A 14,491-nucleotide genomic window follows, 5' to 3' on the forward strand; every position below is an offset into this window, starting at 1 on the left:
AATGCTAATATTTAACTAATCTAATTTATTAACGCAAGTTAAAAATTAAAACACATTGCTTTCAAGGTTTTTGTATTTTCTATAGGGTAGTAAAAGGATTAAAAAAAATTATAAACTTTTCTTTTTTTAAGGAAAAAAAAAAAAACCTCAAAATTTTGTTCCATATATTTTCTTTTGTAATTCCGTAGTTACAACAATAAATGAAGGAGAACAAGCAATGTCATTAAATTACAAGACTTTTATTTCTCAAAAAAAGAATTACAAGACTTTTGACTTGTCTCATATCTTTAATCACCTTGGGAGGACAATTGGAAAAAATGGCAAGTGAATTTTGACTTGGTACTAACCCACATTGGTACCCATATCTAGAGAGTATAATATTATTCAAATTCATTGTGGTATTATTGCCATTATAAAAGCATTCAATATGCTAAAATTTGGTCAAATTTTGTAATAAAAATCACTTTTTTTTAGTTTAGCCATCCATTTTTATAATACATTCCACTCTTCATTTTACAATAATTTTTATTTTTAAAAAAAATCTATAATACATATCCTATATCATATGATTGAATTAAAGTAGTCATGAGATCACATTTGTTGCCTTGTAAGACCTCATTGTTGATTTTGGTCTTAATGTGCCTCGTGACTAGATTAACCATCACAATTAAACTTTTGGGATATTGTGACTTTAATCACTTAATCATAATTTTAACACTTAAGTGATTAAAGACATATTTCCTAATACACGAAACCTCACCATAACGACTTGACACCTAATGATGCCGCACGCCTAGTAACAATAGCAAAGCCCAACGCCACCAAAAATCCACGGCTGAAATGATTGTGTATAGAACTCTCTTTTTCTGCTTCTGAATAGTTGGATATGAATGCTCTTAAGACTAGTATTTGACCAAAATGAGAAAATAATGGGACCAAAAAAATTAAAATTAAAATCAAATAACAAAAAATGCCATAAATGTTTTCAATAGTCACGACAAACTTTAAATTATAATGAATATTTTTTTTAATATAATTTGATAATTACAATAGGGAGGAGTATTTGAACCTTAAATATTTTGAAAATATTAGAAGATGCCAACTAGTTAAGCCACAAGACTCTTGACTATAATAACAGACTTGGGCACATGTTGTAACTGTTTTTCCATCCAAAAATTCGAGCTATAAATGAATCATGCAAGTTGCTTATGAACGACTTGGGTTTGGTTCATTTGCACCATATATGGGAATCATACAAAAATGCCTAGTATGGGAAGAATTTCACGTCCTACAACTGTGTACTGCTATACTTTCCATTATAAGAACTTTTACTGACTTCATTGGTGTCCGTATGAAAATGAGAGGCCAAGACATATCAAGTTTTAACCAAAACTTTGAAATCCAATTTTGAGGCAAGTAGGTTTTCTACTGAAAAGGGTGCACTTCTGAAGTTGAGGCTTCTTTTGTTGGGTCACTCTCACACTAAAGGCACTTTGAATGGTCACCCTTTTCAAATGTACTACACTCAAAAAGAAATTTCAGAGTTAAAAGAGTTCAAGGATTTAAGCATTTAGGAGGTTTTTTTAGGGTTGGAACTTATAGACGTTACTACTGGACTCTTTATAGGGGTACATTTTGCCTTGACACTGCTCATTCTCATTCATAACGTAATATTGCCGTGTTTTTTTTTTCTTTAACATTTGAGGGAGTTTAAGTAATATTGCCGTGTTAAAAATAAGTTTTGTTAGGGCAAGAACTTCATAAGTTGATTTTTGTGGCTATAAAAACTGGTAAATGAATGGTAGAACCAAAACTTGCTGATGCCATAAGTTCTCAACTTTGCGTTTTTTGCTCAACCTGCAGAAAGACTTGTAAATGTTACAACCACAACTTGCTGGCCCGTGTGCTGATCAGGATATGTATTGATTGAGCTGCAGGAGGAGGTTTGAAGAGGTGGAGGTGCCTAAGCTTATTATAGTTTATGGCAGTGAGGACATGGTGTGCAATCTGGCGAGTGTTATTGAGCTGTACAAACACGCCACAAGTAAGGATAAGACGCTTAAGATATACCCAGGAATGTGAAGGAAATGGAGGCAGACAGGGTTTAAGGGTCTTGCGATTGAAAGAGATGAGTAGTGCTTGTATTTTTTGGGGGCTACATGCTAATTTTGATTTTTTTTTTTAATAGAAGAGATGGTGATGTAACATTTTTTGACATGTAAGGATGATATGTGCCACGTGGCAGGTCCTATATGGCACTTAAAAACAGGAACCAACCTTAAGGGTCAAAATGAAACTTTTGAAACACTATGGACCAAAATGAAAGTAATTTCAAATATGGGCCAAAAGTAAACTTTAGTCAGAAATAAAATAGTACAACCCCAAAGTCCAACACCACGCTGAAGGGCTGCCTGCTATCAATGATATAACTCATGATCACAATGAACATCAATTCATAATTGATGGTAAAGAAACAACGGTGGTGGATAGATAACTATGATCTCATCTTGCATTCTTTACATTTGTAAAAGTAAATGATTGGTAATTGAAATAGCCACTATAAGTAATAAAATCTACTAAAAAAAGGAAAACTAAAAAGAAGAAAGAGAGAAGGAAAAGAAGAGCTATGCACCTTTACATGTAGAATAATGCTAAGGACACTACAAATTTTACTACATAGATCTAACAAACTTATGTGTCACCAATCACCAAAAACAGTTCAAACATTCAATTGCAAGGTGGTTGAATCCCACCAACCACATTGATTGCCACATTAGTTTGTAAGTTTTATGTAGTAAAATTTGTAATAGTTTTAACTTTTCCCAAAACCAGATAATTAAGCTTGGACTACATCCAAATTGTTAGATCAAATCAAATATCATCACCTCCTGTTCCACCTTCAGTATCAAGGTACATAGGTTCACTAGCACTGCTTGTAACACCCTCCATGAGAGCAAATCTCATGTCTTCAGACGGTTTCCAATGCCGCTTTCTCTGATTTATGAACCAATTGTTGATCTGTTTTTGATCTAATCCAGTAGCCTCTGATAGCTTCAATTTCTCCTCCTCCTGTAACATCATCCATTCTTTTATGATTCGAAAAAGGGAAAACAACAAAATGCATAACCTTTGTCTCTTTGAAATTATATGATGACATTACCAAGTCCAACAGGTTTATTTTAATTTTGAGCATTATGTTATTTCAAACATCTTCTGCAGACAAAGAATACATAAATCTTGGAGTTAATTTCACTGAAAATGTGCAAGGTTACAATACACGTCGTATAGTGATGTACCTCATCTGCGCTATACCATAAAAATGCTGATTAAGTAATAGTTAAAGCTCCTTGTTATCGCTCATATAGTTTATGATCGACCTAAAAGACAATCAATTTGAGACTCAGCACACTCACGCATAACCATCTCATCCGCATAATTAGAGTATCACAATTCTGGCTACTTTAGTCTAACTAGAATTTAGATAGTACAAACTAGGCAATATGGTACAATGGGTTTTGGCCTTGAACCCAGAGCAAATTATTGCATTAAACTACCGTACACTGCTTAGTATTTATAATAAGACTAACCCTAAGGATACATTATATGTAGTAAGGACTATACAATGGGCTGAACCCGAACCCATATCTCTATAACGTACATAGATATTTGGAACTTCTTTGAGAGTACATGGATAGATTAAGACTTCAATCTTCCAATACTAATCTGACTAATCCAGAGCCACTTAATTAGTTCCGTAAGAGCAATGGCCATAAATTTTATCAAAATGGTATTAGAACTTGAATTCAAGTAATACTTCCTTGTTTAACTGCAATTGAAATCTTGCATATCAAATTAAGAACAAAAATATTGCTATTATATTCATTGAGTTGAATTGAAATTTCATTCCTATAAAACATTAGCACAAGGATTAGCCTCTATTGTTTATAAAACAACCTTGTTTCCCTAGTTTTGTGAACTTAGAGTTTCATGAGTCACAGGACCAGAAATATTTAAACTTCAAAGTACTTTTCTTCTGGTGTCTTTAGTTTTAAGAATATCTTTGTTGTACCAAGTATTGTCAAAAGATTATTGGTAAGCTAATTTTTCATTTCCAATCTTTTCCATATATATATATACTTTTTTGCACTCTCAGTCAGCCAGGAAACGTATTGTACAAAGTTATAGTTTTAAGAAAAGTCAGTACTGATCTGTGAAAATATGAAGGGAAAAAGAAGAAATTAACTAAATAAGGATAAGTTAACACCCATGAGATCATATATGTGTGTGTGTGTGTTGAAATTACCGTAGGATATGGCCATCTATAATGAGTATTCCACCAGTCCATCAATGTAGTTCTTGCATCCTTTGGTAGCTTTCCTTTCTTTCTTTTCTTTAGAAACTCTTTCCTCAAGCTGCTAAGATAGCCACTGTACTTACGAAGGAGCATTCCTTTAAGGTCCTGCTCACCTGAAGTTCCAGCACCAGAAGAGTACTCTTGGCTTTCAGGTGCATCCACCTCCCCACAGCTTAATTCCTCCTCTGAAGTCCCAACTGCACCTTCATCTGAATAGACATAAAAAGAAAGAAAAGTTACATGGTAATCGGAAAAAGGTTCAAATACATCCATACCCCAATTAGGTCGTCAGAGATATCAAGACTTACGGTCACAGCCCGTTGTAATTGTAACAAGTTTAGATTCAAGTATTCAATGTACTAGGACTGACTTGTAGTGCAAGCAAAATAACATCCTAATTCCACTTGTACTATCTATCTAGGATCAATTACAGTGGACTCAGGCATAGGGTTTTGATATATATGACATAGATAAATAGAAATTATTCAATCTATATACAAATTATTGGAAGTTTAACTTCAGCAGTAATCCATTAAAGAGGGTGGAACAAAGAAAAATGATTCAAAGTTTAAACTCTAAAAGAATTTGCAAGTAGAAACAATTAAACATGACTTTCAATAATGCTACGCAGCATGTGGCTAATTTTAGTCATTTTGTCTCTACTTTCACCACATTAATTAATACATCAACTAAAAAACCTAATGGTTCATTCGGATTAAATATTTGAAGAGATATTTGGATTTCAGTTTTTAGATTAAATGGTTTCAATAAAGTATGAAAGTGCAATTTCTTTGCTATACATGAATAAATTTGAGACGTTAATTTGTAGATTTGATTAGGTGGAAGACGTTATTCTTAAAGAAAAACCCTTAAATAATATTACATCATGTTAAAATTCAAATCAAGAAATTTATACTGATAAATGTTCTTCAAATATCTTGATTTTAAATCCTTAACTTCTTGTGTAACCTAATAGGGATATTTCATAAAGAAACACTGCCTCCAGAAGTTAAAACTGCCATTTTTTTTTTCTATTTGCCCATTTTGTTTAGCACTAAGTTCTGAACATGCTAAGAGTAGCTAGTGAACAATGAAATTTCATCTTCAGTTCCAGCTTTATATAAACAAATTAAGAAGGTTCATGGACATGACACACTTCACTACAGAATTACCATTCAAACGGTTCAGGCCCTCATGAAGAAGCACTCAAACACAATCAGACAAAATATTTAACTTTTCCACATTTGTTCGTTTTCTGGGTGGTTTGTTGGTATGTGTTCACTACTGGTACCAATGTTAGCTCTAAGGAGCAAAATATAACCAACAGACGCACCGATGGTGCCGGGACTTGGAGTTAGAAGGGGCGGCTCTACTGTTAGCTGTGTGCGGCAGCTCCGGCCTTTAACTCTACTACCTTATCACTAAAGATTTCTGTTTAAAACTTTTTAAATGGCTAAGTTGTCTGTTTTGGGTAAAATAGATTGATTGGGCTTAAATTTTTTAAGCTTATTATTGCTAATTTTTGTTGTTGGGCTAATTTTTTTGGACTTGTATATTTTGTTTTAGATTTAATCTATTAATTTTTATGGCCTTTAAAAGATGGAAAATGAAAAAACTACAAAATTTTTACAAATTACTAATGTGATAAGTGGTTATTGATAAGTAAAAAATGATGCAAGTGTTCATACAAATAAGAATTTGCTACCTCAATAATTTGTAAAAATATTGTAAAAAAGTGTGACTATAACATTATTCTTAAAAATAATTTATGGCATTGTTAAGGGGGGAAAATGTAATTTTATTGAAGAAAATTACTAAAATAAGTACCTATTAAAATATTAATATTTTTATAAATAAAAAAATTTAGCCCCCTAGTCAATATATAGCTCTGTCCTTGAATAGGCGTTAACGAGTTAAGGTAAATTTAATATTTTTTATGTATTTATTAAAAAATAAAGTCAAACTGTTCAAAAATATGAAGAAAAAGACATATGCAATCACAATGAATTTGTGCATGCATGCAGTGATGTGCACATTTGAAAGCCTATTTTCCCTAGAAGGCAAGTTTCATCAATGCTGGTGTTGCATTTTTACCAATGCTGATACAGCACACTTTAAATAACAAAAATAAATAAAGAGAAATGCTAACGAGTGTCCTTAGGGTACTGGTTAAGAATCCAGTTAAAAAAAGTTTTTAGGGGGAAAGAAAAACAATTAATGTTTTGACAGCTTTTTTCATTTCCCATAAAAGTGATGTCATAACTTTCCTAAAATGGATTCTTAACGAGTGCCCTAAGGCACTCGTTAGCATGACCCATAAATAAATAAACATAGCCATGAACTATTATGAGTAGAATAGTTAATAAGTTTATTTATTAACCATTAAATATTCTACTGGGTTGTCTTTTTTATTTATTTGATTGAAAATTAAATAGGTTTTCTATGGCATTTAGTATAAATGATTTTCCATTCAAAAAGTGCTTACACTTAAATGCCATATAAAAGAGGATACTAGTTTTTAATGGTAAAACAAGCAAAGAGAAAGAGTTATGGAACAAGATGGGAGTTCCCATAATAGAATCTTAATTCTTTTGCAGCGAAGATGAAAAGAAATTAACCAGTTGGAATTCTTCAGGACAGTTTAGTTTGAAATAATTAATGTTATGTCTTTGCTATAAGCTTAACCAGGGGAATACTCCTTCCCATTTAAAATCCTCCAATTCTCTTCATATTTTTATTCAAATGCGACACAGGATATTTATTTGATTTATATGGTTTACGTAAATTTTTTTAACACCATTGAATTTTTTAAATGCCACTCACATCTGTCTAAAATTTGGAGGCAATTGGAAGATTAGATTGGAGGAGAGCCTCTCCCAAGGTAATAAGTTATTCCTAAAATTTTAGTTGGAAACCATCCACATCAGACTCTAAAGTCACCTATCACCATTAAAGAAAGCAAGTGATACAATAAATGAAGCAAAGCTATCACCTTTATTACTAACTTTGGTTGGGATTTTGACCAGGAATATTTAACTCACCAGAATTCTTGAAATTTTAGTTTTCATTTGATAATGTTTTGCAAGAATTACAATTCTATCACCATCTCAAATCTCATAAAACACGAAAGTTCTAACTCTTATCTTCTAGATGGAAAATACTAACAATTCCTGGGAATCAGTTATACAACTCTTAAATTAATTCTACTTTTTTTTTCCTTCAAAAAAAAAATTTTTTACTTTTTTTTAAACCTTAAAACTGACTACCTAGATTTATAGAATTAATTATAGAAAATAAAATGTCTATTTTCCATTCAAGTAAGATGTTTATCAATGTTCAAGGGCATTCCTCCATATAAAAATTACCCATAATGGTCAAGTTAATATATATTTCAAACAATTCAAAGTTATACATATAAATAGTATCGTCTAAAATAGCAGTATAAATCTAAATTCTAAGTATATATAAATGATAAACGTCAACTTTCAAGAGCTCTATTACAGTAAGTTCTTGAGTGAAGTCCAACATTAAATACTAATGAGATGAATGAGTGGTTAGTATAACATAACTGAGCTCATACCTATTGGGCTTATGCCTCTTGGGTTAAATGTGTTTCTATGTGTTATATTAACTACTCAATTAGAGTCTCACTAAGTCACTAAGGTGTCTGGGTTTTAATTATATTACATAAACTAGGTTAATCAAAAAGGATCCATTCTGATCTACATATTCATGAATATGGTTTAGTATCTTAGCTGATTTTTCCACAGTTTAATAAACTTCATGAATGTTTTATTTGAAAAAAGATAAAGAAAAATAGTAGTGGTAAGCCCATTACATGATTACTCATCCAAGAAATAAAAACAAAAACACTTTACAAGATTGAGATCTGATAACTGATAAGGTTTTTAGGGTACTCTAAAAATGTTAATCAATCATTGTTAAATAAATGGTCCAAAATTTGCCGCATCATCAACATTTACACAAACATTAACTAGCATTATTTTTGGTATCCATGAAAGATAATGATCACTATGACAACCATGAAGGGTTAGGATTTTAAGAACTCTACAGTGGAGTTACTCTGGGAGCTCTAAAGAATTTATGATTCTAATCCCATGTTACATGATCACAAAGCAGACTGATTTAATAAAATATAACAAGCAAAGCCTAAAAGCTCTGATTCTGGTAGTATATATTTTAGTCCAAGAAACATAAACAAATCAAGCAAGGTGCATTTGAATTCATGATTTGTATTGTGAAAACATGTGTTTGTACATAAGCAAATTTTTTACAGTAGTTTAGTGTGACAATAATAAGATAAGGTGAGGTGGGGTGGGGTGGGGTGGGGAGCTAAAAGATACCCTCAAATTAATTTCTAAGTATGGACTCAGTCAATAGTGCTCATTTTAGAGGTTTAACGATAAAAAACTATTTATTTGCGTTATTAATACAAATTTTACTGTATAAACCTTACAAATCAAATATATTAACTTCCAAGACAAAATAAATGGTTAGGGTGGCACTAGCTTCAACACTCCAGTACAAAACAACATGACCCATTTATTAACTTCTAGCAATAACTTGAAGGTGCAAATCCATACAGGATATTATAACTCTCACTGTTTAAAAAAGTTTCAAAAATATAATTTAAAAAAAACCATACCAGAGCGATAATCTAAGTTTCTTGTCAATGTTCCTTTACAGAGGTTACTGAGCTGTAATTCAATGCTGCTCAAGAATGTGGTGGCTTCATCAAACGGCTTGGATAGCTCCTCCTTGTATCTATGTAGAGCCTCACAGTACGATTCCTTTAAAAGCAATAGTGAACAGTAAGTAACATGCACCTTTGCCACTAGGAGAACATAAACTTTAAAAGAAAGAAAGGAAACAGTAACCAGATTCCAAGTTTTCTTTTCTTACTATTATTTCTTGGAAGCCAAATTAAACAAACATTATAATATGTCTAAAAAGCAAAATTAAAGCAAAGAAAAAAATAAGTACCATGAATTCATCAAGTTCTGGATCAGCTCCTATCTCACTGCAAGTGCTTAATAAGTGGTTTTCTCTGCAAATTTCTTCAAGAAGAGAAGCCATTTCTGGTGGAGCTCCAACCTTTCGTGCCCACAAAAATTAATAAATAATAATTACCCCAAAAAAAATCATTCACTAATTCACTTTTTCATTAAGCAAAAATATGTTTTTGGAAACAATAAAAGCAATTCTAAAAGGCTAATCAAATAATAAAATAATAATAATATATAGTGCTTCAAAGGAACCAATAAATTATCCAATAAAAAAAGGGGTTACCTTTTGGCATTCTATATAAGCAGAAACCAAATTTGGATAAAGAGGGTGGTTGGAAATCTGGGTCTTGATCAGATCTGTCATCTCTGACTCAGTGACCCCAGTCTCAGCCACTTGAAGCATGTTATCCATAGGGCAAAGAAATCCAGCTGAAGTAGTAGCAGTAGCATCAACAATGTTGTCAACTCTAACAATCTCATCTGAACATGACAACACAGAATTCAGCCTGTAAAACTCTTCCATAGATACTGAAATTCAAGAATAGTGCAAGTCCCTATGCTATATATCCCCCTAAAAAAACTCCAACTTCAAGAAGAATCCCACGGAGAGAGAAAGAGAGAATGTTTGAGACAAATACATTGTGGTTTAAGCAAATATATGATTAATCCACTACTGGGTATTGCTGTAGACTTGTAGTACAAGCTTTAACACGAAAAAAATGGAAACTTAATAAAAGAGAGAGACAGAGTTTAGGTTTAAGCAAAGTGAACAAAGGGAAATGACTCTTAAGTGCTTCTTCTTTATGTTGAAGTCAATGACAAACAGTAAATACAGCCACAAGGAAGACCAATTATATGAGCTAAACTAGAAACAGTAAATCTTTCTGGGATTAGTACAAGCCGCCATTATAACAAAAAATAAATCTTTCAGAATCCTATTGATATAAGAGTACCAAAGAAAGTCAGTCACTGTAGACAGAAAGAGATTGAACAATAACTAAAACCAGAAGGAAAAGAGACTAGACCTACGTTCTTTTCCAAGAAAATTTGGATAAGGGAAATACAGAGAAAGAGAGGGAGAGAGAAAGTGATGAAAAATAGAGAGCCAAGAAACTGTGAGTCTGTGACCCTGAGAGACTTTGGATGCAGTGAAAGACTTAAACAGTGGGAGTCTTGGACAAAGTTGGAGTGAGTAGCCCGTATTTATAGAGGCTCATCTATCTGATAGGGCCAGGTTTTACTCTGACATGACATTCTTGACAGGTTTTGAAACCTTATTGGTTTGAGGTCTCAATCTGTGGGTCCCAAACAGCAACATGCATGCTGGTTAGTTCATACCCATTCGTACTGTACACTACCGCTGTTCCTTTCACCCTTCCTTCACAATCTCTCTCTCTCTCTCTCTCTCTCTCTCTCTCTCTCTCTCTGGTGAAATAGCACTTCTTTTTTTGATAGTTGGTGAAATAGCACTTATGCACTGTGGTAAAAATATGAAAAATTTCTCTCTTTCTGCAGTTTTTGTTATCCATGTTAAGTAACTTTTTACCCATTATAGAAATTCAAGGTGATAAAAATGTTGGCATGCATGAACATAAAAAAAAAAAAAAATTGTTTTTTTGTTCCAGGTGATGAGTACTAACTCCTTTATATAATTCTATCGTATCAAATCCTAGGATTTAAAAATCATGAAAATCTAAACATTCAGATATTTAGGTTAAACTACAGACTACTAAGAGCATTTTTAGCTCTCAAAAGCTAAAAATGTTATTTTTTAGCATTTTATTCCAAAAAAGAACACTGTAACAAAAGTGTTAGTGTTAAAAATTTTAGCATCTGAGCTACAGTCGACTGCTATGTATGACAGTCAACTGTAACTCAAATCTTATAAATATAATAATATTTTAATACTAATTTAATTAAAATATTTTTTCTCTCCCACCATTTCTCTTTTCTTCTCACCAGACTATTTTTCACTATCTTTAATTAATAAAGTGGTAAAAAATATAAAACCTTTGATATTGAGTATATTATAAAGTGAATTATTAAAATAAATAAATTAGGTTTTTAAGATATTAAATGCTAAATTTTTTTAGATTCTTGACTGAGAATGCTGTAATGAAATAACATATCTAAATTTACTGTTTACTGCGTTCAAATAACACAATTTTTATGGGTTACTGTCCTATTTGCCACATAACTCTAAAAGAGGGAGAGAGCCCAAAACACAATCATGAGAGGGAACATCAATAAAGAGAGAAAAGCTTTAAACATATAATTTTATTTGATAAAAAAGTAAAAATATTATTTAAGAGAGTGGAAATCGAAGTATGACTCAAAAGCATGTTCTTCTAAATAGTGTTTAGATCACCAATTAAAAAACATATGTAGTGTTCAGATTGTCATGCCTATAATGTTTTCAAAAAAATTTAAACAATTAGAAATTAATACAATAATCTGTTATTAAACCTGATACAAAGATATACTTTAATATATCATCTAATTTATAAGTAAAATAATATAACATGTAATTGATTTTGTTTGAAAGTTTGAATATATTTTTTTAATGCATTAAAATTGAATGAATGTTTGTTTATTATTCAGCAATCTTTAATCTATTAGTATTTTATTATTATTTTTTGTGTTTATCCTTAGTGTTTGAATTTAATTGGAAAATCTAGCAAGCTAAAAACCATTGATTCATTCTTCAAAAGAAATGAATATGGTAATTCAAAAAATAATAAACTTTTGGATTCTAATGTTGAAACTTCAACTTCCAATGAGCATTTTTTTCAAATCTCCAAGGATTGAATCCAAAGAACACTCTCCTGGATTTTCAAAAGTGGAACGTGAAAAAGTTCATTTTAAGTCTTCAGCACTTATTTCTAATGAATTATATGCTACTTAATTAAAATAAGATCCACAATTATGCACTCAAATGTGGAACTATCTAGTCAATCAATGTTATGATCAGACGTGCTTATTTAAAAGTTGAACCATATCAAATTCATCTTTTTAAAGTATTCATTTTCTGAAGAAAAACATCTGTCTCTTTCATGATTCTTGGTTCATGAAATTTCCCTCTTGGCTTAAATTGTATTTACAATTTAGCCTCTCAGATGTAAATTCCTAGCTCCGTTACTAGACCAAGTCTCTTACACTAGTTTTTGGATGTGTATCTTGAATTTGTGTAAATTCTCCCCTTGATGCATGTAGGTATTTCACATTGATATGACATAAAGAAAAATAATTAATCCACATTATTTTGAAAATCATATTTACAAAGTCAAAAGTCATCATAACACAATACGACTATGGGGAGGAGAATGGCAGGGCTCTTTTACAAGCCAAAATCATTTTCCTTATTAGAGCCATCACATTAGAGATTTGGCTATGGAGATAGATAACCTATCATGGATTTGGCTTGCTGTTTCATCCCAATTATGAAATGTATTTTTTTTTAAAATGGATTGCTTTGGAAATCTCAAATGCATAAATTTCTAAATAAAAATTCAAAAAAAAAAAAAAACTATAAAAAACTCAATGGTAAGAAGTTCTCGTGTCTCATCATACCTACAAGTTTAAAAGTTATGAGTTCAAATAATAACAAACTCTATTATTGCTCACGACCCCACATTATACAAGAGTAAGATTTCAGTAGGTAAGTGATAATGATAATACGGGTACGTACAAACCCCTTTTTTTTTTCTCTTCAACAAAAAAAAAATGATTCTAGCCAAAGGTCCACTACATTCCAAATAGATATGTATTGTTAAGAAAGTACTTGCGTTTTTAATTCCACTCATAATTGAAGCCAGCGGTGATATGGCTTGAGCTTGACTATTCCTTGCAGAAAATTCAACCAAACCTCTGTTTATATAAATTATATTGTATGAAACTCCAAGCAAATTCGAGTGGATGAGGTTTTAAAATTTAGGTTATTGAACCTATGTGTGATTTTCCTCAAATTGGTTAAACGAGTATGTCAAGATCCATAAAATGAAGGTGCAAAACAAGGAAAGGCATAGCAAGCTCCATGTGAGACATTATCTGTATTGCCTTTATGGCTCTTACTCAAGTCTCAATCGCTATAGGTGGGGTCCTTGTGTTAAATCATAAATGCATCATTTTTATTTTTATTTTTTTTAGGCTGAAGATTTTTATTACTTGGCTGAAATCCTATGTATTAATTCCTATGTAAATATTTGGTGCATCCATGACATAGTATGGGAATATATGAAATTCACGTTAGTAAACTTTATTCTTAGGGTCACGTCAAAAAGACCATTATATCTTGTCTTACAAGTAAATAAAAGAGGATAAAGCCTCCCCAAAGTTAAAAGGCACACTTCACAAACCAAACATGTGTCCTTGCATATTGAGGGCTGTTTAGTTGTGTTGTTTAAATAATAGTTTTCGTTATTTAAACAATACAATGCGTATTTTCACAACATTTTTTACCCATACATATTTTCACAACATTTAAATAACGTTATTAGAACAACAGTACCAAACGGGCCATGAATAACACAAAGATTCCATTTGAAACAAAAGTTTAGATTTTAAAGGTACATCAAAAAGACTATTATATTTTCTCCTTCAAGTAAATAAAAGGGGGGGAAAAGCTTCCCCAAAGTTCTAAGGACAATGCCCCAAACTAAACATATGTTCTCGCAAATTAAGTAATACAGAGATACCACTTAAACCAAAAGTATAGAGTATAGAGTTTAGAGATACATTAAAAAGACTATTATATTTTCTCCAACAAGTAAATAAAATGGGTACAAAGCCTCCCCAAAGTTATAAAAGACACGTCTCAAACCAAACACGTGTTCTCTCAAATTGAATAATACTGAAATACCACTTGAACCAAAAGTTTAGAGTTTAGAGTTTAGAATATATGATTTTCATTATCCTTATATATAATTTTATCTTTCTTTTCTATTTTTTTTTTTATTATAGAGTTTCAAATTATGACGTCCGTTTATATGTTTGTACTTTTTATTATCAAACAATAGGCAATGATTGAACATCAAATCTCTTATTCAACCATCAAAGATTTTACCAGTTAAACTCACATGGAACCCACTTGGTTAAACTCACATGAAACCCA

The 14,491-nt window shown here is 31.5% G+C and overlaps 1 protein-coding gene across 2 annotated transcripts; it reads right to left on the reverse strand.

Annotated features, from left to right (window-relative positions):
- Positions 1 to 2,466: 2,466 nt before the first annotated feature.
- LOC126716739 (homeobox protein knotted-1-like 1) lies at positions 2,467 to 10,551 on the reverse strand. Of its 2 annotated transcripts, none has more exons than XM_050417707.1 (5): positions 9,665 to 10,551; positions 9,359 to 9,469; positions 9,021 to 9,165; positions 4,304 to 4,563; positions 2,467 to 3,069 (listed from the first exon to the last, which is right to left on the reverse strand). In XM_050417707.1, exons 1-5 carry the CDS (start codon positions 9,902 to 9,904, stop codon positions 2,872 to 2,874), a joined length of 954 nt encoding a protein of 317 aa, XP_050273664.1. In that variant the 5' UTR covers positions 9,905 to 10,551; the 3' UTR covers positions 2,467 to 2,871. The 2 variants fall into 2 exon arrangements, with proteins under 2 accessions (XP_050273664.1, XP_050273665.1); XM_050417708.1 differs by lacking the exon at positions 2,467 to 3,069 and adding an exon at positions 3,106 to 3,377.
- Between the last annotated feature and the right edge of the window lie 3,940 nt (positions 10,552 to 14,491).

This window comes from Quercus robur, chromosome 3, assembly GCF_932294415.1.
Source record: "Quercus robur chromosome 3, dhQueRobu3.1, whole genome shotgun sequence".
Classification (NCBI taxonomy): domain Eukaryota; kingdom Viridiplantae; phylum Streptophyta; class Magnoliopsida; order Fagales; family Fagaceae; genus Quercus; species Quercus robur.

Excerpts from the sequence above, each read along its gene's own strand:
- LOC126716739 (XM_050417707.1), bottom strand. The coding sequence starts at position 9,904 with ATGGAAGAGTTTTACAGGCTGAATTCTGTGTTGTCATGTTCAGATGAG. Across the intron at positions 9,470-9,664 it reads CTTATATAGAATGCCAAAAG|GTTGGAGCTCCACCAGAAAT; the intron begins GTAACCCCTTTT and ends TGGGCACGAAAG. Across the intron at positions 4,564-9,020 it reads AAACTTAGATTATCGCTCTG|ATGAAGGTGCAGTTGGGACT; the intron begins GTATGGTTTTTT and ends ATGTCTATTCAG.